Consider the following 21831-nt stretch of genomic DNA (forward strand, 5'->3'; position numbering starts at 1 on the left):
AATGAAAACATTTTTCAATGTTGAATTTCATATAGTTTTATAATAATAACTTTACCCTTTATTTAGGGCACAAAGTAACACTCATGAGAAAAACAGTTATACATATATTTAAAGATTTTTAAATAAATTAATATTGACACCATTTTGACTTATTACTGAGTTTTTGAGATAGTTTAATCAAGATTTGTAACATTTGTTTTTGAAATTACAGAATGTTTTATAAAGGTTACTCTTGACTAAAAAAATGGTGACTTGCCAAGAAGTTTTTTGGAATTTCTAAAATCTAAGCAAATTAACTCACAAATAATCAACTGGTGAGAAAGCTATAAATTATGAGGAATTTATATATAGAAAGGTTTTGATATTTATAACAGCAAAAAGTTTCTAATTGTGTCAAACCTAATCTGTTGATGCATTTGAAAATCACCCATCCCCTCTTCTAGGTTTTTTTTTTTTTTTATGTTAAGGACTTTTTTATCTGTCCAAGGAATTTGTCTGTGTTTTAACTGAAAAAGTTATTGAATATCTTATTAGATTCACTTTAAAGAAAAAATTAAGTAAATTCTAATATTTTATGTTCTTAGCTTTTTTATGATACATTTGTTTGCCTTTCAGAAATAATAGTGCTAGAGAGTTAGCAGCTTTTGCAGATAATGCCAATGCTTTGAAACGATTGTATCTCCGTCATCTTTCCCATAGTATGGGGTCTTCCCTTCCGAATTCCGTTCAAGAAGAAAATCCTTCAACTGGAGATCCATCATTGAACAGCCTATCAATTCAATTTCTGAGTCTCTCTCCAGTGACGGATTCAAAACTTTATCTAAGACGCCGTGAAAGTCACTCCCGAAAGAGCTTTGAACCATTTCACTTTGCTTGGAATCTATCCTACAGCTGATATATTGTCTCTGTTTTAAGTTCAGAATGCTGTATAGAATTACATAATGGAGTACTTTTATTTAAAAAAAAACTTAAAAGTATGTGATATTATTATGCTAGCTTTTATCAGCAATGGATTTGTCTGGTTGATTTGTTTTTGCTGATACTGTTTTTTTTTATTTTATTTTATCTTTTTCATTTTTGCATTTTGTTCAACATTATCCATTGCATAGTTCCTCCTTGAAATTGTTAGCTGATATTAATATCTTGAACATGAAGTGTCCTTAAATTTTTAAGCGCAGTAATAATATAGTGACTTTTCGCTTTTTAAACATACTATAATAATTTAGTTTTCTTACGTTTTATCTTGAGAAAAGTTGACTTAAAGATTTTAAGCCTATACATATTTCCATCCAAGTTTTTTTAAGAGCATCATTATTCGAGTAATTCTTTCATAAAAATTTCACTTAAGATCATGTTCGTTCCAAACTTTTTATACCATGGATTGCTGATATTTAAGAGCAAGTGTTAGATTATCATTTTCTATTTCTGCATGTTGTTTTTATTGTTTTGATGCAGGTAATCATAAACAAATGTGCATCTGTAATTAAAACTATAATTTCAAGTAATTTGTTTTAAATCCTTTTTTTCTCTCAATATATTAGTTCAAATATGTTTAGGTAATATGTAACAAATACATAACGTATAACATATGTATAAATTTAAGGAAAGGAAAAGAAAAAGAAAATTTGTTTATTTGGACAAAAATTGACCAAAATCATAACTTTTTTTCAATTGATACAATTATGAGTAAATTTGAAGATGATTGTTTCCGGTGTATGCTTCAATTCCTCTTGTTATACAACAAGTGTTTAGTATTTTTATTGTGTTGAGTCATCTGACTAAAGTTACTGACTTATTCCGCTCAAGTGAACAGTTGCTAATGGCACTGATATTTTGATGTCCTGAATGATCGGGAACGGGTGCTTTTTTGTATGTTTGAGAAAGAAATAAAGAACCTATGTTTCATTGTGTGTTTTATTTAACATGTGTATTTTTTTTTTTATAGATAATACTCATTTTGTCCTGATTGAAATACTACTATAAATTGACTTTTTTTTTTGTAAGTTCTTTATATTAAGTAATCAACGTTCCTTACACAAATCATTAAAGTCAATGCAATCTAGCAAATAAAATAAATGAAGTGTTACTGTTTAAGGACAACCAGCTCTTTTGAAATTTTACCTTTCGTTTAATAAGGAAATATCAAAGTACATTTTCCTTAGTTACATAAATTTTTCATCCAAGATCAAATATATGGTTTAAGGAGGGATGGGACCTAAGTTAGATCATGCTTGATCTATTGAAAAAGAATCATCAATATAGGTTTACCCAGTGAGAAGCTGTGAATGGGGACCAAATAAATAAACAAACAAACAAAAAATACAGTGGAGCAACGTTTATACGTTTCACTTTTATAAGTTTTTTAAATTGGTCTCTGCAGAGTCCAATACACATTAACGTATACCTATTATACGTTTTTTCCTTTATACGCTTTTTTATACAGTCCCTTCAAAAACATATAAACGGTGCTTCACTGTAATAATAATAATTTGTATTCTGAAATTTTGAATTCAAATTATGATTTTCGCAATCACAAGTTGTAACAGGACCTTACTGATTGGAAATATTGTTTATAGAAACAGCTCCTGTCCCCCCCCCCAAGCCTGCCCTTCCTCAGGTGGTTATGTGTGTATAGGCGCACAGCCGCGCATGTGTAAGCTTGTGTGTGTGTGCATAGACCTGTGCACTTAGATGTGTGAGAGTGTATGAGCGTGCATGTTGGCGTCTGGACATGGAGGCCTCTGACCAGGAGAAGCAGATTCTGGTGGACAGTGCTCAGGACCAAAGGAGCCATGCCTGCAGAGAACAGTGGTGCTGCAGGGGCCCCTGGTCCCAAGCTGGAAAATGAACCAAACTGCAAGATTGGGTCAAATGAAAACAATAAGCAATTGTGATTGCTCAAACCAGATGGATCAGTTGTTTAGTTCTAGAATGCATTGACATCCGATTTTATAATCCAATGATTTTATGAGTAGGGCGGTTACTGTATAACATCCATCGATAGTTGCTGTGATAAAATTTATCTAAATTTGATGTGTTTATTTACTTTATGTGTCATTTTCTGATCAAATTTAAACATTGAAATATAGTACTTGACATTAAAATCTAAAGACTAAAATCCAAGAAAAAAGGTGACTTTTTGGCAACATATTGTTAACCTGCTTTTGCTCTTACTGGTAGTACAAATGGTAGTGCAGTAGATAAATACTGCAATAAAACTAAATTTAATCTTTGATATTGTTCTATTGTCAAGTTTATTTTTTAGTATATAGTTCACATTAAAATCTAAACAAAATGTAACCATTTAAAAAATGGTTATATTCTGTTGCAAGTGCAGAAAAAAGTTCCAAATGGTAAACATTTTATAAGCAATAAAATTACTTTATATAATAAGGACAAGGAATGGAACAAGAACATTTATTGAACAAAAAATAAGTATACATAAACAAAGAAATGAGATTTATGTACAAACTCGAAGTATCAGGTGAAAATGTACAGTTTCTGGAAGCTGTACTATAAATCTTGATACTGCCAAGTTAATGCTTTAATCTGAAAAGATAAGCACTGATAAGCTGTCGAAAAATACATAATTTATTTAAACATATATTTCATTCAGTTATAGTAAATGCTATCATATTTCCTTTTTAAACGTTGCTCATCCTATGTGTATATTATATGAATTTGGATGAATTAAAAATTTAGTAATATAAATGCATAAAAGTTACATTTCTTTATTTATCAAGTAAAATGTTTTGACAAAAAAAAAAGGTATTTTTGAATTCAGTAAAATTTATTAGCTTTATAAGACCATCCCGTTGAAATATTTCTCCTATGTATGGACAACTTCATAACCAATTCATATGAAAAAGACTTCTCTTTCTTAATTACTAAAACCTATTGGTTTAATTTAAAAAAATAACATCTGTTTCTTGAATACAACCAATATGCGAGTAAGCATAGAGTTTAATAAAAATTAGTCTCACTCATTCATTAAAAAAAAAAGAGGGGGCGCTCAATTCTGCAGATATATTTCCGCAAAAGTAAATGAATAAGTAAACAAGTAATAAATTACGGTAATAATAAAAATTGCGCACTTAAAACTACTGTTTATTGTGGTAAAAACTCTTCATATAAATTCTTATAATAATGTGTTTTTGCTAGTTATGTAAAGTACCGACTGTATAAACGTTTTATCTGATATATAAGTGACAATTAAGATTTAAAGGGAAAAAAGAAACCTCCAAATTTAGTAGTCATGTGTTGATTTAAGTTCTATGGAGGTAAAAAAATTTGAATGTCCTGACAGTGTGAATGATAAGTTAAAACACACGTTGGGCTTATAGTAATCATGAATTAATTTAACACTTAAAATATCACGCCATAAAAATACCCTTTTTTTAGTACACATTCATTTTCAGTAATAAAATTACTGCTTGAATACAGCTAAGTAAATTATTTAGGAAAAAATAGTGTGACATGTCATGCAGGAAGGGGAGTGAGGTGAAGTTTGACACTTTGTGACAAAAGGCAGGGGGATTGTTCAAAAATGTTGAAAAAAAAGTGAAATTTATGAATAGTTAAATTTATGAATCTTTATCTTATTTATTAATCGATTCAAAACTAATTTTTATAGGTTATGATTTTTCTTCATTTTGATGTTTAAAACTTTCTTTTGCTTATTGTTTTAAATCGAAATATGAAATGAATTCCCTAAAATCGAATCATCTACTCAAGAAAAGAAGAGTGTTAAGGTAATTCACGGAAAAAAACGAGAGAAATAAAAAAAGAAGGAAAAAAAAGTCTCTTAACTAATGTGGAAAAATATACTCTGTTATCAAAAAGTAATATTGTTAATTATAGTAGTATTAAAACTATATTTTTCGTATTTAATTTATCGTCTGCTTGTATATAATTTTATGATATTTTGTGATCATGTTTTGACAATAATTAATTTTAGAGTATGAAATTGGTGGGGATGATATAATCAACTAGTATTTTCCTACCGTATTATCCGCGGGCGGCCTATAATCCGCAAGTCCTAAAATCGGCCGGAAGAAGAAAAAAAAAGCTTCGTATAATCCGCGGATAATACGATGTAAAACGATCAAGTTTGAATTTAACAAACCATTTGAGCAACTAAACTAAAAAGGTAATTACTTTAAAGACATAATCATAATTAATCTGAGATATAATCTAAAATATAATGATTTCTTCTTGAAATCTTGATTATAGTACGCTAATTACTTGAAAAACAAAGAGTCAAGACAGAGGAGCAAACGGTCTAATCTTGTGCAAATGGCTTCCTATTTCACTGTATTCTTGTTTACTTTACATGACCTGAATCGACATAAGAAGAACATTCAAGCAACGTAAAATAACCAACATACAGGCGGACAGCGAAAAAGAACATGCAAGCTTTGTAAAACAAAACAACATTTAGTCGGCGTACGATCTCTGTCGGTGAATGCTACTGTAAATGTTGAGGTTCATGCGTTGGTGTTAAAAAAAAAAAATCACAGATAATCCGCACCTCATAAATTCTGCCTTTTTTAACAGATTATACGCAGGAAAATACTTGATGAGCTTTTATGGTGTGCATCTTTCAAATATTTATTTTTTCAGTAAGTAATGTTGAAGGTTTCATGAGAGTTGTTAAAAGACTTCAAGAGTTTTGTGTACCATTTTGGAAAAAGTTTAATCAAATGATGAGGATTTAAACACAGTGTCTGAAAATGATTTTATAGCAAAGATTCAATTGAACAAAAGTGAACAAAAATATAAAACTTCATTTTGAATTAACTTTGGATTGTGACAAAAACCAAGGGTGTCCCCCCCCCCAAGAGCAGGGGCGCACGCCCCCTAGCAAGCAAGAGCCCCACCCCAAAAAATTCTAAATACTCAAAATTCAATCACCATTAAAAATTTCAATGGCGCAGTGTACGCCATGCCCCTCCCCCATCCCTATGTGGGCATCCCTGCCAAAAAGAATTATTTCAGATTCTATGTTGATTAAAAAAAGTAATACAGTAGAGAACCAATTATCCGGGAAGTTCAGGACCATCGCTGTCCCGGATATCTGAATTTCCCGGTTTTGTGGATCGCTAAAAAGCGCAATTGGCCGTTTGTTTATGAAACTTAAATTACTATAATAAATAGTAATACATATTAAAATAAGAAGAAAACAGTTCAAAAATGCTTATTATTGAAAGTTATCCTTAAGGCCTGAGACCCTCACATTTATTTTGAAAAGGGGAGAAAAAACCCCCACTTTTCCATGTTTTAAAACAAAAGAAAATGAAGGGAAGGGCAAGTAACAAGTTTTTGAACATAAATGTGCGATTTTTCTACTATAGTGTATGAAAGAATTTGTTTTCTTGACGCGCTTTTTTTTCTTTTTTTAATTTCTTGTAAAGGTTTGGTGTTTGCGATTACGGTAGTTATTGATAACTATTGCTTTTGCATTAAGTTCATACCAATAGAAATTTGATTTATGAGTCTTGCGTTTAACGATTTCTATATTCCACCATCAACTATCCAAAAAATTCGCAAATCTGGTCTTCGGTGTTTCCCGCGCTTTTCCGACGTCACTTACGCTCCAAACGGCTTTAATTAGAGACTATTCAATAAAATATTGCATTAGAATGTGACAATATTCATTTCTTTAGTATTCAGTTGGAATAAAAGACGAAAATTACTTTTTAATTCAAGAAAATATTTCGGAAATGTTGCCCCGCGTTTTTGTAAACATTTTCCCGAATTATAGATGAGTAACATGGTATTTATTAAGAAATCGCTCATATTCTTTTAGGTGTTTCAAAAAAATGCTTAGTTTTTCAAAAAGTGCCGAAAATGCGCATTTTTTAAAAATGGCGGGAAAATCGGCAATAGGTTGCCGGTTTTCTGGTTTCCCGGTTTTTTGATTCCCGGATAAAAGGTTCTGCACTGTACAGCTGTTCTGCAAAAATGACAGAAAATCTGTGTATTATCCTAAAAGTTCGTTTGATGTACGTACGATCGCAACAAATCTTTTATGTCGACATATTTGTCCCTATTTCAGTAGCTAAATATTTTTAATTTATTAATTTCTTTGCTTACTTTTAATGATAGTTTTACCGAAAATTCAACTGTTTAATTTTTAATTATCTTTTAGTATTATTTTAATTTTAAATATTTCTACTTTGTTTACTTATTTTTGCGTAGATGCAGCTGCGTAATAAAACAAACAAACATAATAAGCATTTTTCATAGGAGGAGCCAGTGGCGGCTCCAGAGGAGGAGGGGGGCATGGGAACCATGATCCCCTTCATGAGCCGAGTAAGATTTTCAAAAATGAGAGTTGGGTCTTGATTATTCAAAATTCTAAACTACCATCAGTTTTGTGCATTGGAATAATTATAATATTTTTTTTTGTTCAGCCTATCTAAACAATTCTTCAGACAAATAATTGATTTTACTTGATTTGCTTTCAAAACTGATGTTTCTCTTGAAAAAGCACCCAACCTGAATCACAAGATGAATTTGTTACCTCCCTTCGTGTATATTTCCGTTTGAAAAAAAAAGTCAGACACCATTTTATAACCTTATGGTGGCGCTGGACCATGAATAAGATGCGAGAAATTTTTTCCCACAAAATTTTTTTAAGGATTACCTTGCCATGCAAGTCAATCGGCAAGGCGTCGGACTCGTAATCGGAGGGTGCCGGGTTCGATGTTCATTAACGGTGACTGGGGCATGTTAATATGTTGTAGTCACAAAGTACTCCAAGTTCCCATTCCAAATCAATACCTCTGGGGATGCTTGACCAGGGATTACTCGGCTTGTGGTCTGTATCAAAAAACAGAGCTGTCTTCAGGGCCATATCCAAGCAGGTAAACCACCTGTAGTGATAAGAGCGGGGACTCGAGTGTAATGTCATGGTAGTCATCCTTACATCAATGCGTAGCAGCGGCCCTTCACCAAAAGTAGTCAAAAATCACGATTTTAGAACTTTAAAAAAATTTTCGTGGGAGAATAGCGAACTCAACCCTTTCCCCTATTGTCATCAAAAGTGATATACAATTACGTTTTTAGGATTTCATTTTCGAAAAATTTCTGGAGGAAATCCTGTACTTTATTACTTCTAACGTCAAACATGGCTTTAAATTGCGGTTTTATAATTTTTATTTCAAAAATTTATGAGGGAGTGCTCTAAAATTTCCCTAACATCTTCAAAGATCATCTGAAATTGCTCTTTTGGAACTCTATTTCCGAAACAGTTCCGAACTCATATCCTTCTCCTAACGTCATAAAAAAAACCATACAATTTAATTTTTAGGACTTGTATTTCACAAAATTTCCAGGGAAGAGTCCTGAACCATCTTGTCCTTTTAACTCAGTCGAAGATAATCTAAAAATGGATTTTTGGAACTTCAATTTTGGAAAATTGCTGAGGGAGAGTTCCTAAGCTCTCTCCTGCTAACATCATCGATAATCGACCAAAATTGCAGTATTAAAAGTTCAGTTTTGAAAATTTTTCGCGCGGCAGTTACAAACACCATTCCTTCCAATAATGTCATCAAAAGTGTCCTACAAATGCATTTTTAGGACTTCCAATTTCAAAAAAGTTCCTGGGGAGAGTAGTGCCGAAACTCCATCCCTTCCTGCCACGTCATTCAAAATGACCTACAATTTCACAACTCACACAAGTGGGGAGGGTCATATATCTCACAGCCGAACACACATAGGGCTATGGGGGCTTTCCACCGGAACCTGTTCTAAATTAAAGACTTTCTTCTATATCCTTAGTAACATCAAGGACAAGGGTCATACAAAAATATAACACACACAGAGGATGCCCCCCTCCGAAAACTTGTTCTGAAGCCGCCACTGATGAGAGCTAACGGTAGAAAGGCGAAATGTCATTTTTTTTCGTTCGAGTTTAGTTCAATATATGGCAACACACAGTGTTTGTAGAGTAGAATTTGTTGCCCTATTTAAATAGGTGAGAAGTGCGACGGAGTGTAGCACCCTCAGTACTTTCTATTAATTTTCAGATTGGTAACAGTTAATTAACTTTTCCCTCAAGTCTCATGCTTATGAACTACATTTTTTTTTTTTTTCATTTTGTTCCGTATTACTCTTATAATTGTTCCAACTTCAATTTCAGAAATGAATTTAATGGTGTAACAATGTAGTTGGTTACATTTGTTTTACTCACCGGAAACACTGGTGTAACAAACTACATTGTTACAAACGGGTACGAAAAATAAACAAAAAGGGAGGGGGGTGTATTGGTAAATTATAGTCAGTAACTGAAGTGTCTTTCAATGCTAAAATTCTTATGCGAAGGTGGCAAGACCGGAAAAAAAATTTTCTCCTCTACAAGCATATTTCACTCATTAGAAACCGAAAACAATTTTCAAAAGGTCAGTCAAGCGTATTTTTGCGCTTGAAATTTATATGAAAATTGAGCGTCATGGAAATTGGGGGGGAAAAATGCAATTGGAATTTTTGAGATATTGCCTTTGAATGTTTTGTTATTTTTTTTAAATACAAAATATCAAACATTCTAAATGTTAAACATCAAGATAGTACACTTCTGTTCTTTCCCTTTCATCTCCTATTTCATTCTTAGAAAGATTTTTTTTAATAAAAATTGCTCATTACTATGATCTTCATTGTTTTCCTTTATTCCACGCCTTTAAGAAATGACAAGAAGTATTTTCAAACCTTCCAAAAACCCTCGTCTATCTACACAGAACTGTCTTTTAATAACACTTATAGGGGGGCGGGAGGCATCAAAAACTTTTAAACTATTAATAAAAAGAAAGCATTTAGAAAATCTAGACTAGAATGTTTTTAAATTATATTTTTACTATCTTTTATAAGGAAATTGAGAAAGTTCTGTTTTGAGTTCTGTAAAAGGGCGATTTCACCGTCACGCGTTTTACAATTAGGACTAAATTTTTCTTTATTATTTCACATGTGTACAAATTAATAAAGGCTGAAAGTTAAAATTTTGTTGATCTAGTACTTGACTGTGGATTCGTTAAGCAAAAAATGTTTTTCTAATTTCTTTTTTAGTTATTTTTTAATGAAGTTTACCTGTCACGTGCTGGACACATTATTGGTCATCAGCTTTAAGGTTCTCAATTCTAGCAATGTATCCTCCAGATCTGTTACAAATTTATTAAATACTAGAAACCCGCCCCGACCTAGTTCGGGTTAAAAAATCTATCTTAAACCAATATTATAAAGGTACTTTGAATTTTGAAAACTTAGACTAAGCAAATATTTTTTCCTTTGTTTTCGCTTTTATGAAGTTTGAAATAAATTGACTTATTCTCATTTCCAGATCAAGAGAGACCTACATATAATTCCCCTGAAAAATACAATCATCCAGTATGTAACGTTGCACTACGTATCGTATAGTTGTACGGTTGATGAAGATGATGGCATAAGAAATTTTCATTGGATATTGTAATCACTTAAATTGGAAAAGGAAATATATAGGGACCATGGGGGTGTGTAAGGATTATGAGCCCACTGATATGCTGCTGGTACTGTAAGAACAATACGCGAAATCATATTATTCCATAGTGAATTTCATTGGAGTTGAATTCCCTTAGAAAAATTAAAGTTGCGCAATAAAATTATTGGGATATTGCCTTTAACTTCAGAAGCATGAAAGGAAGTTCAGAGGAGTACCCTATTGAAGAAATTCTCCCAATTGCCCGTTCTTTCTTGTCAAACATACGGAACTTTTCTGGAAGAGATATTCAAATCAGTTTGAATGTGGAATGTTAAGTTTTTATACTTCAAAGTAAAGTTTCTGCAGTTCCGTAAAAAAACATCGCAAAAGCTTGTTAGTTGATTTTTGATAGTGTTGAATTTATTATTTTTTTCCCGTTCCACCTTCTATGCCGATCAACATTAATTTACGTTCTTGGTTTTCGTGTACCAATCATGTCTTAATAGAATTTTTTCGTTGTTTCTCTCCAGTGGTGGCAAACAAAAGTCCCCTGTTGAGTGTCCGCTTCATTCTCAAATTTTGCCTTTAATTTTTATATGTCTTGACATTGAATGACAATCATAGTATTTCTGCTGACGCTCTCCTTGCAATACATCATCATAGAATCTTTTTAAAATGTTTGCCATAAAGTAATAGGGTTTAAAAATTAACATAAAAGTTAAAATAGTTGTTTACAATTGTCTGAGTTTAGGAGCGGAGTCAGAAAGTTACATGTATAAACTAAGGTTAGCTTTCAAGGTATCAGGGCTGTAGAGTTGGAGTCGGAGTCGGACTGATTTTGGGGTAAAGGAGTCGGAGTTGTTAGAAAACATGCCGACTCCGAATCCGGGCTTCTTTTTTTCTTTCCTTTTCACTGACTCTCCTTGCATTTTTTAAAAACTGACTACCAATTGATTCGATTACATGAATAAAAAGATCAACTGTCAGCAAACGATTTTGTTGCCTAACGTTTTCAATTAATCACTTTCAAATAAAAATAGAAATATAGTGTTTTGTTCGATCTCAGTTATAAAATATTAAAAGAAACGTATCAAATTAGTAAGTCGAGGCCCGTAGCTAAGGTTTAAACGTTTAAGGGTGATCGGCAAATTCAAAAAAGCTATGGCGCGAAAGCACGAATCCAAAAGATCCGATGAAATAATCTGTTTTTTTTTTTTTTTTTTTTCTTTATTAAGACTATTTCTATACGCTTGGTTCTCACTAAAAAGGTGTAAAACAAAATACGTGTAAATGATTTCTTGATTACAACACTCAATAATTGCAGTTAATCTTAAAATCTTCATATTAAGGTTAATTCTAAAGCAGCCAATAAAATTTAAATTAAAAGTTTAGCGAAGAAGAAATATAGGCATAGTAGAAGCTATTCGTTCAAATTTGTATACCTCCGCATTTTTGTGTAAAATTAGCTCCTGACGTATATGTGCCCTATTTTCGCTGAAATTTTATTATGAAATATAATTTAAAATACATTCGCGAAAATTTTCAGAATTAAAGTATTTGTATTTTTTATAAACTCTGAAATTAACTTTGGGTGTCATCTACCAGATGGTGTCACCCGGGGCAAACCACCCCCTCTCAAGAACTTGGATTTAGAAAAAAAGTTTTTTTCTTTCAAGTTACAGCTTTTAAAAATTGAAAGCACACGATTTGATCAATATCAATTTGTTAAACATTAAAGGGGGGCAAATTACAGATAATCCTTTTCAAATTTTTTAAAAGGGATTTTTAAGTTATCTTACTTTTTAAATCATAACGATTGGAAAATTTGATTTTTAAATTGAATTTCTAACGTTGTATGCGTTTTGGATTTACAATAAAAAACAAAATGCGAAATTTTCATAAAAAGGAATTAATATTTAAATCTCTGTTTAGAGGTTTCCCCCTTCCCCTAAAGGGAGAGAGGGAGTTGAAAAAATACAATTAAAAAAAATAAAAAAATTCCGGAGTTGGAGTCAGAGTCGGGCGTTTCAAAATCCAGGAGTCGGGGTCGGAGTCGGCAAATTTCCTTCCGACTCCGCAGCCTTGCAAGGTATGTCGCCGTCTATAAGACCGAGTTCTTTATATGCTGCTTGTAGGTTGAAAGGATCTTTAACTGTTAATCGACTTAGTGAATAGGTAGGATAACTGAAATGTTACAAATGAATTCTTGTGTAATATAATTCAGATTAGCTATTAGAATGAATATTGTATACTCTACTAAGAGGTAAGTCTTTCTCAATCCCGGGATGCCTTGTAACGTGTTGTACTCGTTTCCTTTGGGAGACTTGCGTTTTTCACAAGGCTCTTTTTTTTTTTTTGCAATTTCCTTCTGATAAGATATTTGTGTGCTATAGTAGTATATTATATCGTTTTAAATGCTTAAATACGGTCATCCTAAAGAATATTTCCTCAAATAATTTTTATTCATTTTTTCCTCTACTTTCCTATCCACTGATTTTTGTTCGTTGTAGTTTTAACTCTTAACTTTGAAAGTACGGTAATTGTGTGAAATTTCTCTTTCAGTTAAGAATTTTCTTAACTAAATGTACTTAATTGAATCCATACAAAATTATTACTTTCAGAAAAACACGGATTATTATCGTCTATCTACACTACTTGAATTCACAAACGAATTTTCCTGAAGCGCGAACCGCATTTATATTTCATTTAATGACATTTTAAAGCGTAAACATTATGTGACTCCATATGGATTTTAATGTAGTAACAGAATGCTACACACCCTATCTTCCGCATCCTAACATACATGAATGAATGTTGGCGGTTCTCCTGTGCCCATCCATCGGCATTCAGTTCGAAGGAGAACCTTTAATCATTCTGTCCAGGTAGGTGCGGAGTAATTGAGGTTTGTTTTTACGTATATAAGAACAAAACAGTACGAAACATAAACTGGTAGCGAAGAGAGCTTATTAGTTTTAAAAAATAGTATAAAGACATAGTATATGCATAATTTATATCCTATGCCACTCAGTAAGAAAGCACCTTTCATATAGTGTAGGAATTTTTCAAATAAGTGCAGTGGTTTCGGAGATTACCTCGAACATATAAACACACAAAAATCCACCCTTTCTCTTTATAATATTACTATAGATATACTTTGGTTTTCTGCTAAATATTTTTACTTCCTTTTACAGAAAAGGAAGTATTCGCGAAAAAATTTTCAACCAAAAATCGGCCTTAATTTCCATTTTGCTCACCCCCAAATGACTGTTGAATTTTTTTTTCAACCCGACCACACGTGGATATGTGCCTAGGAACGTACAGACACCCGAAATATCCGTTTGAACGATCCCCGAGTTAATTACAACAAGTTTTCTCGTGACGTCTGTATGTACATATGTATGTGCGTATGTGTGTATGTGTATATGTATGTCGCATAACTCAAGAACGGAATGTCTTAGAAAGTTGAAATTTGGTACGTAGACTCCTAGTGGGATCTAGTTGTGCACCTTCCTTTTGGTTGCATTCAGATGCTCGAAAGGGGGTCTTTTGCCCCTTTTTGGGGGGAAATCATTGTAATTTCGATGTAAACTCTAGATGTGTTTTAATTTGGCGGACACTTGGCGATATATCGCCAGTCTTTCGGTCGCCAAGTTTTGTCGCCAACTTGGCGACAAATTTGGCAATTTTTTTTAATTTTTTTTTTAAAATCTTGTTTTCATTTGGCCACTGTTGGTGATATTTAGAGATTTTGCTATTGAATCACATTAAAACTGCCAATAATGAGAAAATAACATTAAATTGGAGTAAAAGGAAGTCATGTGATGCACACATCTGCTCGTTTAGCGTTAGTTTCAAAGGGAGACAAATAGCGAACCATTCCACTTAAAATCAGACATTTTATCCTTCACATAACAGCTCTATATGTAACTCTCACTTCAAAAGTAATACTTATCACTTACACAAATGCGATTTTTTTTGGCAAAAACATTTTGTTTATTATACGTTTCGAAATGATATATAGAGGTGTCACGTGCGGACAAAATTTCTACTTTTTCGTGGAATGTCATAAAATACAAACTTTAATTTCCCGTTTTTTGCCTTTTATTAACTGTGTATATCTCTTATTACCCCTCGTATCTCCTAATTAAACGTTTTTTCAAAGCTCGAATTAAAAGCTTTATGGGAAACTGGGGAGAATTGACCCCCATAGAGAGACTAGACCCATGAGGATTCTTTCCATGAAAAGGATATTTAGGGAAAATTTTAGTCATGTTATTGGTTGATTAGTCACACAACAGTATTTTGTAGGGACAAGCCATTTCAGAATTATCAGTGGTTTTCAAGAAATTCAGTGTAAAATCATACTGCACCCTTCAAGCAAAATTTGAAGATTTTGGAATTTTTTAGATTTTAACCTCCAGTTATGACGGAAATGAATTTTAAAAGTACACATGTTTTAGTCACTTTTCTAGTTGTATATTGATTATGCAGTAGTTTTATATAACTTTTATCTAAGTCACTAAAAACTTAAGGTAAACAAAAGAAACTTGCGGAGTTTTGACCCAAGCTAACTAGGAAGATTTGACCCTAAGACTAATTTGTTGTTTTTTCAATGAATTTTTATTTTTGAATAAGGTCATTCCATAGTGACTAACGTAACATTCGCAGCTGATTTTCAAATTCTTTTTACTTACACCGGGAGTAAAAATAAATGTGTTTTCGTTTAATATGCAGATTTAAAATGTACAAGGTGACTATTTTTCATTTCTACCAAGAATTTGAAGAAAAATAAGCGCTGGCAGGTGTTTTTTCACCAAAAAAGGCATCGTGACTAACGTAACATTTTTGCAACCCTGAGAAACAATGCTTATGTTACGAGACAAATTTTTCTGAAACTTACGCAGACATTTAAAATTGGCCGATATATTTGTAAGAGGTAAACAATCTATTTTTTAAATCTTACTACAGATTTGTTACAGACGAATCTTTTCTGGCCCTAAATGGCACTTTTCCGAAAAACTGTGTGTGACTAACGTAACGTGACTAACGTAACCATCGAATAATAAGCAATAAATGCAGATAAAAAACTTTTTATAATTAATTTCTTGCTCTTATATTACTCTTACACTTTTTAGGAACCTTCTTTGTGTTGTATTATGGTTCTTTCTTTACTTTTTTTTCTATATTAGTGTAAAAAATTGAATGGAAGGATTCAGTTCAATTAACTCAATTTGAATGTGCGAAAAAAAATAAACAAATAAAAAATACTGCTTTTACAAACTGAATAACATCATTCTTGGACTAATTAAATCCTAAATATCTATCTTTTACAAAATTAACTTTTTGCAAGTTGGTAGTTTCACTGAATTCTAGTTTTCTGCTGATATACTAGTTATCGTTACAAGAAACTCCGTAGTACTTTTCAATGGCATATTATTTTTTAAGGTTTACTGACTCATCGAACGAATAGTGTTGTGCATCCTTTTGAATTAAAATGTAATATTGAGAAAAAAAATATTCGAACGTTTTTGCAGAATGCCGATAATGCATTTAAATTCCAGATATCACCGCAAATGTTTGAATTTCTAAATGATCATTCTTGTATTTTCTGAAATATATGGCAGCAGCGCTTATCGTCACTGTATCATGTGACATCTTCAAATGTTTTCCAACGAGCAGCCGTTACTTCATTTTAATAATAGGTGGAGATGTATTTTCTAAAAAATAGAGATGTTCTCCTTTGTTAAGACTGTATTTCTATTATCTTAATTCTTAAGCTTGGATTCTTGTGTTGAATGCACATTCAGCAGAGTACTCATTTTGCTTTACTCACGTTTTTTCTTTTTAAATAATTCTTAAAATTGGAAGTATCTTCATAAAGACCTTTAAAAAAGTATTTTTCTAAGTAAACAGAAGGTCTACAATGTAATATTACTGGTATTTTTCACCCTTTATATTTTTAATCAATATAGAATGCCTACATAATCAAAATTGTTCATGAAAATTTACATTAAATTAAATAAATTTTAAATATTACCAGTCATTTTTAAAATGTTACGTTAGTCACATGCAAACTGTTACGTTAGTCACAGCTCAAATGTTACGTTAGTCACACTAATTATTTTATATCTACTGATACTAAAATAAATATTTTGCCCTTTTTATATAGATATGACACAGATGTAAGAAAATAAAATGTGCTGTTTGGTTCAATCATCTGGTTTAGTTTTTAAGCAGAAAATAGTACATTTTCGTGACTAACGCAACGTAAATATTTTCATTGAAATAACCAAACTAATTAAAAGACTTATCTTATAATGTATGCAAAAAGAACAGTCAATTTTATTGGGCCAACATCTATTCATTTAGAATAAACATAGTTCTTTTAAAAATTTGCAAAAAATTTTATATTACACAAGAAAACGTAGACGCATGTTTTTTGCACATCCTAAGCCTTTTCTACAACCTCGCACGTTTAGAGCCAGAAGAAAAACACCGAATGAAATTTTTGCAAACTGTTATTGGATTTATGTACTAGAACGTATGCTGAATGAAAGGATAGGTCACAATTAAGGCTTTGTGGGAAAAAAATTTCGAAGGTTGAGGTTGACATATCTATGGAATGACCCAATAGATGAAATATTGTCATTTAGGCCTAATGATTTGATTTTATTCATGCAATAACTCTAATATTGTAAATATGAAGGCCTGATTTTTTTAAAAGGAATAACTATGATATATAATATTTTGATCTAAAAAATGGTTTTTATTTGACAAATAACGAAAATACTAATAATGTTTAAGCCCAATGAGTTGTTACTTTGTAAAATAACTGAAATATTGCCTACGTCTGATCTGATAAAGTTTTGAATTCGATTTCTGCTTTCCTGCTGATATGGAGAAAGATTATTTTTTAAAAATATATGTAACACCTCGCCTAAAGAGTGAACATTTTGTATATTCACTTCAAGTATCACTTATTAAAAAAAAAAAGAAAAAAACTGCGTTTTTGATTTCAATATCTATTAGTCTTCTTACATTCATGAGATGGGTCATGCCTCCCTAAGGAGGTATATGATATTTTTGTACCATTTAAACTTAGAGTTATGCTATTGATTTTAGCCATAATATTGTGCAAAATGGCAAACTATTTATATATATATATATATATATATATATATATATATATTATTTCGTTCCGACTATTCTACAAAAAAAAAAAAAATAGGGAAAATAATAAACCAACGAGCTGATGTGTGTATCACATGACTTTCTTTTACTCCAATTTAATGCCATTTCCCCATTATTGGCAATTTTAATGTGATTCAATTGTTTACTCTCTAAATATCACCAACAGTGGCCAAACTGAAACTTAATTAAAGGAAAAAAAATTAAAAAACAATCTCCAAATTTGTCGCCAAGTTGGCGACAAAACTTGGCAACCAAAAGACTGGCGATATATCGCCAAGTGTTCGGCAAATTATAACACCACTTGAGTTTACATTGAAATTAACAATGATTTCCCCCCAAAAATGGGCAAAAGACCCCCTTAGGAACATCCGAATGCAACCAAAAGGAAAGGAGCACAACTAGACCCCACTAGTAATCTACGTTAAATTTCAACTTTCTAGGACATACCGTTTTTGAGTTATGCGAGATACATACACACATACATACGTACATACGGATGTCACAAGAAAATTCGTTGTAATTAACTCGGGGATCGTCAAAATGGATATTTCTGATGTCTGTCCGTTCCTAGGCATATATCCACGTGTGGTCGGGTCGGGAAAAAAAACTTAACATTTATTCGGAGGTGAGAAAAATGGAAATTAAGGCCGATTTTTGAGTGAAAATGTTTTTGCGAATACAACACTTCCTTTTTTGTAAAAGGAAGTAAAAATTGAGTCAAGTCTCCCTGGTTTCCCTTACACTTGCAACCAAAAATTGTTTTCAGAAACAAGTAACTTTAGTAACTATAAATTTTCCTTGTTTGAAAATGTTTAAACCAAATCAAAATTAAAAAGAAAAATATAAAAGGGAATTATTCCTTCCATATCGAAAACATTTTTCCTAAATTTTAATAATGGCATCCGACCAGTAGCTAACTTCTCATGCATGGTAGAAATCTAAGCTTCTTTTACCCTTTTATGTTAGAAACAAAATCAAAAATCGTACTGCAAAACAGAGGAGTTAACATTCTTTCTGAATTCTATGTACCAAGCACCTTTTTCACTTCCCTTTAAGTTCGAATAAAAATGGGTGGGAATGATGTAATACTATAAAAGCGAAACAGATCATAAAAATTTACCTTTTCATGCTTTGAAGTTTAAAACCCGTGGTGTCCGAGATCCAAACCAAAGCCATGATGTCCGTGATGACCATGATGATCGTCATGATGTCCAAAAAGATGAGCAATATCTACAAATCGGATCTTAATGAATGGAAGGGGTATTCCAACTTGAATACCATGATGACCAGCAAATGCGAAAGACATCATAACGAAGAAAAAAGCAATGCAAATCTGTAAAACACAAACAGGTGAGAGGTATGATTACAAAGTTATTGATTTGAAATTGCCGCTTCAGTACTTGAGGAAGCAAAAGGATGAAAATCTTAAACTACGTAAGATGCAAAAAAAAAAAAAAAAAGTGAGCTTCTTCGTGGTTGTTATACAGACTTACTTCATATTTATTGCAAAAGTTTTTTCAAGTACTAGTAAATGAAATCGACTTACTCTGTTCTGCATCTGATAGTGTTTTCTTCAATTTGAGTACGAAAATTTCAAAATTATAAATAAATTGTACTTACTTCCTTTCTTTTCTAAAGTACAGATTTTTCGCATCAGAAATTGAATGTATAAAAATTAAGCACGAAAAAATAACTTTTAAATTTTATTTGGAAAACATTTCCACTTATCAATCAAATTTTACATCAAATTGAGCTTTAATAGGATATTGACTCCTTAAAATAAACGGTAATTGCGTTAAATATATAAGAGTTTCGGTTTTATGAAATGAATACTCATTTGGACGCTTATTCAAACGGGTTTAAATTAAATGGTCTTACAATCTATTACATTAACATCCGAAGATTTTTTTATAGAAACAAACAAAACCCTCAAATATATATGACAAACTTTTCGCTGTGATTTGAATTTATACAGTGATTTTTTTTTTGGAAACTTTTTAATTTATTATAATTTTTATATTTATTTTAAACTTTTCTGTGCGTTCAATTTTCACGTTATAAAGAACCCTTGTAATAACGAACAGTTATTCAAGAAATACAGTATACTAGGGGATATTTTAGGGGTCGTTAAATCACATAGCGTTTTAAGAGGTGTACTTTTATCTTTTTTTAGTATATATCGATGCCTGCTGCTAACAATTCTACTTGCATTTCCTTTACTGATAAAAACTTATGTAAGTTATGTAAGTGTCGATATTGTTGAAAAATACGCAATATTTCTTCAAATGAAAAATTTTGTACATGATATTTTTAAAATTTGTCTTTCGATTTTTTGTCGGCAAATATTTCTTAAGTGTTGAATTCACTCGATCAACATTTTAAAGCTGCTTGAACAAACTCCTTTGAATTTATTTTCCCCAGAAAACCTTACAGATGCCACTACATGAATAGCAATTCTAAATATCTTCGCCACATAAACTGTTTTACACAGTAACTACACCCTAGTTAACATTCTGGTTTCACCGAAAAGCACCAATCGATCGAATCATCCCACCGACAAGAAATGTCTCACATTCCGTTTTAAATCTATGCCGTTGGTTTAAAATATTGGCAGATATCATCGTTGTTCACCAAATATCAAACGGTAGCGAAGAAACTTCAAAGAGGAAATCTTCCATCAAGATATTCAATCGACAGAAACAGTAAATCGCGTCAATGAGAGGTAAATCCAATGGTCTGTCACTCACCAGAGTTTTCATGGTGATTTCTGTTCACGTCGGTACTCCGCAACGAAGGCAAGGACTTAATGTGGCACAGTAAATTCACCGAAGACAACGGTCTCCTTTTATATAGTCCGAGCTCTGTTTTTTTCTCTTTACTTGCCCTTCCTCTAAAAGCATCTTTCTTCCCTAAACCTCCCTACACAATCCTTTTCTAAATGTTATTTTGCCTTTAGGTTAGTTGGAAGAGGTGGAGGGGAAGGGTGGTGGCTGGTTCATACCATAGGAAGGAAGTTGCGGATGAAATAGAGGGCAAGAAGAATCCAAATGGTAAACGAGCTCTGGAATTAAATGGCGAAAAAAGTCCAGGTGAAAGTGAGGAAAGTAGTCTTCACTTTCAATCCAGTTATCAATTCTGATCATCACACGTGACCCATTTCTGGACCAGACTGAGGAGCGTGAGTTTGATTGGTTTGAAACCTCGTGAGCAACGAATTGCACTTAAAATAGATGTAACCACGTTGGTTATTACTAACTTCCTAAACATTTATTGTTTTGGTTAATCACGGATATGTAACGCGGTACTTGTAGTGCATTTGAAATTAGCAATATAGTTTGAAGTCATCTATCATCACTACATGTGATCTTACGGGAGAGCTTGCATTATCAATTGTTTTCTGAAGATAAATGTTAAATTTAAAACAATGGGTAAGACTTGACTAATGACAAGCTACAACACGAAGCAATTCATGCAGTTTCTAAAAAAATGATATCATGACCTTTTTAGTATTTCAAACAGTTTTTAGGAGCACCAAAATGTTATATATATATATATATATATATATATATATATATATATATATATATATATATATATATATATATATATATATATATATATATATATATATATATATATATATATATATATATAATTTGAAAGCAACTATTTTCATACACAATGGTTTCTTTTTTGCATGAAAGTCTAAACGTATATTCAACCTAGAACTTTTTTTTTATACTGTGCGTAGTCCTTTGTGGATAATATGCATGACATAACATATGCAGTTACTGCAACCAAGGCTGGATTTAGATTTAACGGATCCCTAAGCTTTTTCAGGTATGGGGCCCCTTATGTTGTCCGGCCAACTTTTCTGTCGGTGGCTAAAAAGACCAGTTTTTAAGATTTTTTTTCTGTTTGTTTTTTCTTCTTTCAATGTTTGTTTCTTTTCTTCTGATACATAAAGTTCGTTTTTTAATGTATTTCGTGCTGTCCTCTTTGGATTGACCTTAAAAGTGGGAATGGTATCACAGGGGTTCTCCGTTTAGTGGGGTACAGAATATCCTCAATTGTAGGGGGTTTTCTCCCCCGGAGGAAATTTTGAAAAAGAGATATAAAATTCTGCATTTTGAATCCTTTTAAGGGGTAATGAAAACTACAAAAATATCAGGCAAAAATAGGCAAATGTA

The 21831-nt window shown here is 32.0% G+C and overlaps 1 protein-coding gene and 1 long non-coding RNA gene across 2 annotated transcripts in view; one reads left to right on the forward strand and one right to left on the reverse strand.

Moving 5' to 3' along the window:
• LOC129218253 (MAP kinase-interacting serine/threonine-protein kinase 1-like) overlaps positions 1–1905 on the forward strand; it is a 140872-nt gene extending 138967 nt beyond the window's left edge. Inside the window, exon 13 of the mRNA XM_054852479.1 lies at positions 616–1905. Coding sequence (XP_054708454.1) covers positions 616–895 — 280 coding nt within the window. The 3' untranslated portion in view covers positions 896–1905. The remainder of the gene's footprint in view (positions 1–615) is intronic.
• A 1509-nt stretch (positions 1906–3414) lies between these two features.
• On the reverse strand, positions 3415–20512 carry LOC129219261 (uncharacterized). Its single transcript, XR_008580390.1, has 3 exons — positions 20389–20512; positions 18762–18974; positions 3415–3549 (listed from the first exon to the last, which is right to left on the reverse strand). It is a non-coding gene; the product is annotated as an uncharacterized LOC129219261 (long non-coding RNA).
• Between the last annotated feature and the right edge of the window lie 1319 nt (positions 20513–21831).

Source organism: Uloborus diversus, chromosome 3 (assembly GCF_026930045.1).
Source record: "Uloborus diversus isolate 005 chromosome 3, Udiv.v.3.1, whole genome shotgun sequence".
NCBI classification, from domain to species: Eukaryota; Metazoa; Arthropoda; class Arachnida; order Araneae; family Uloboridae; genus Uloborus; species Uloborus diversus.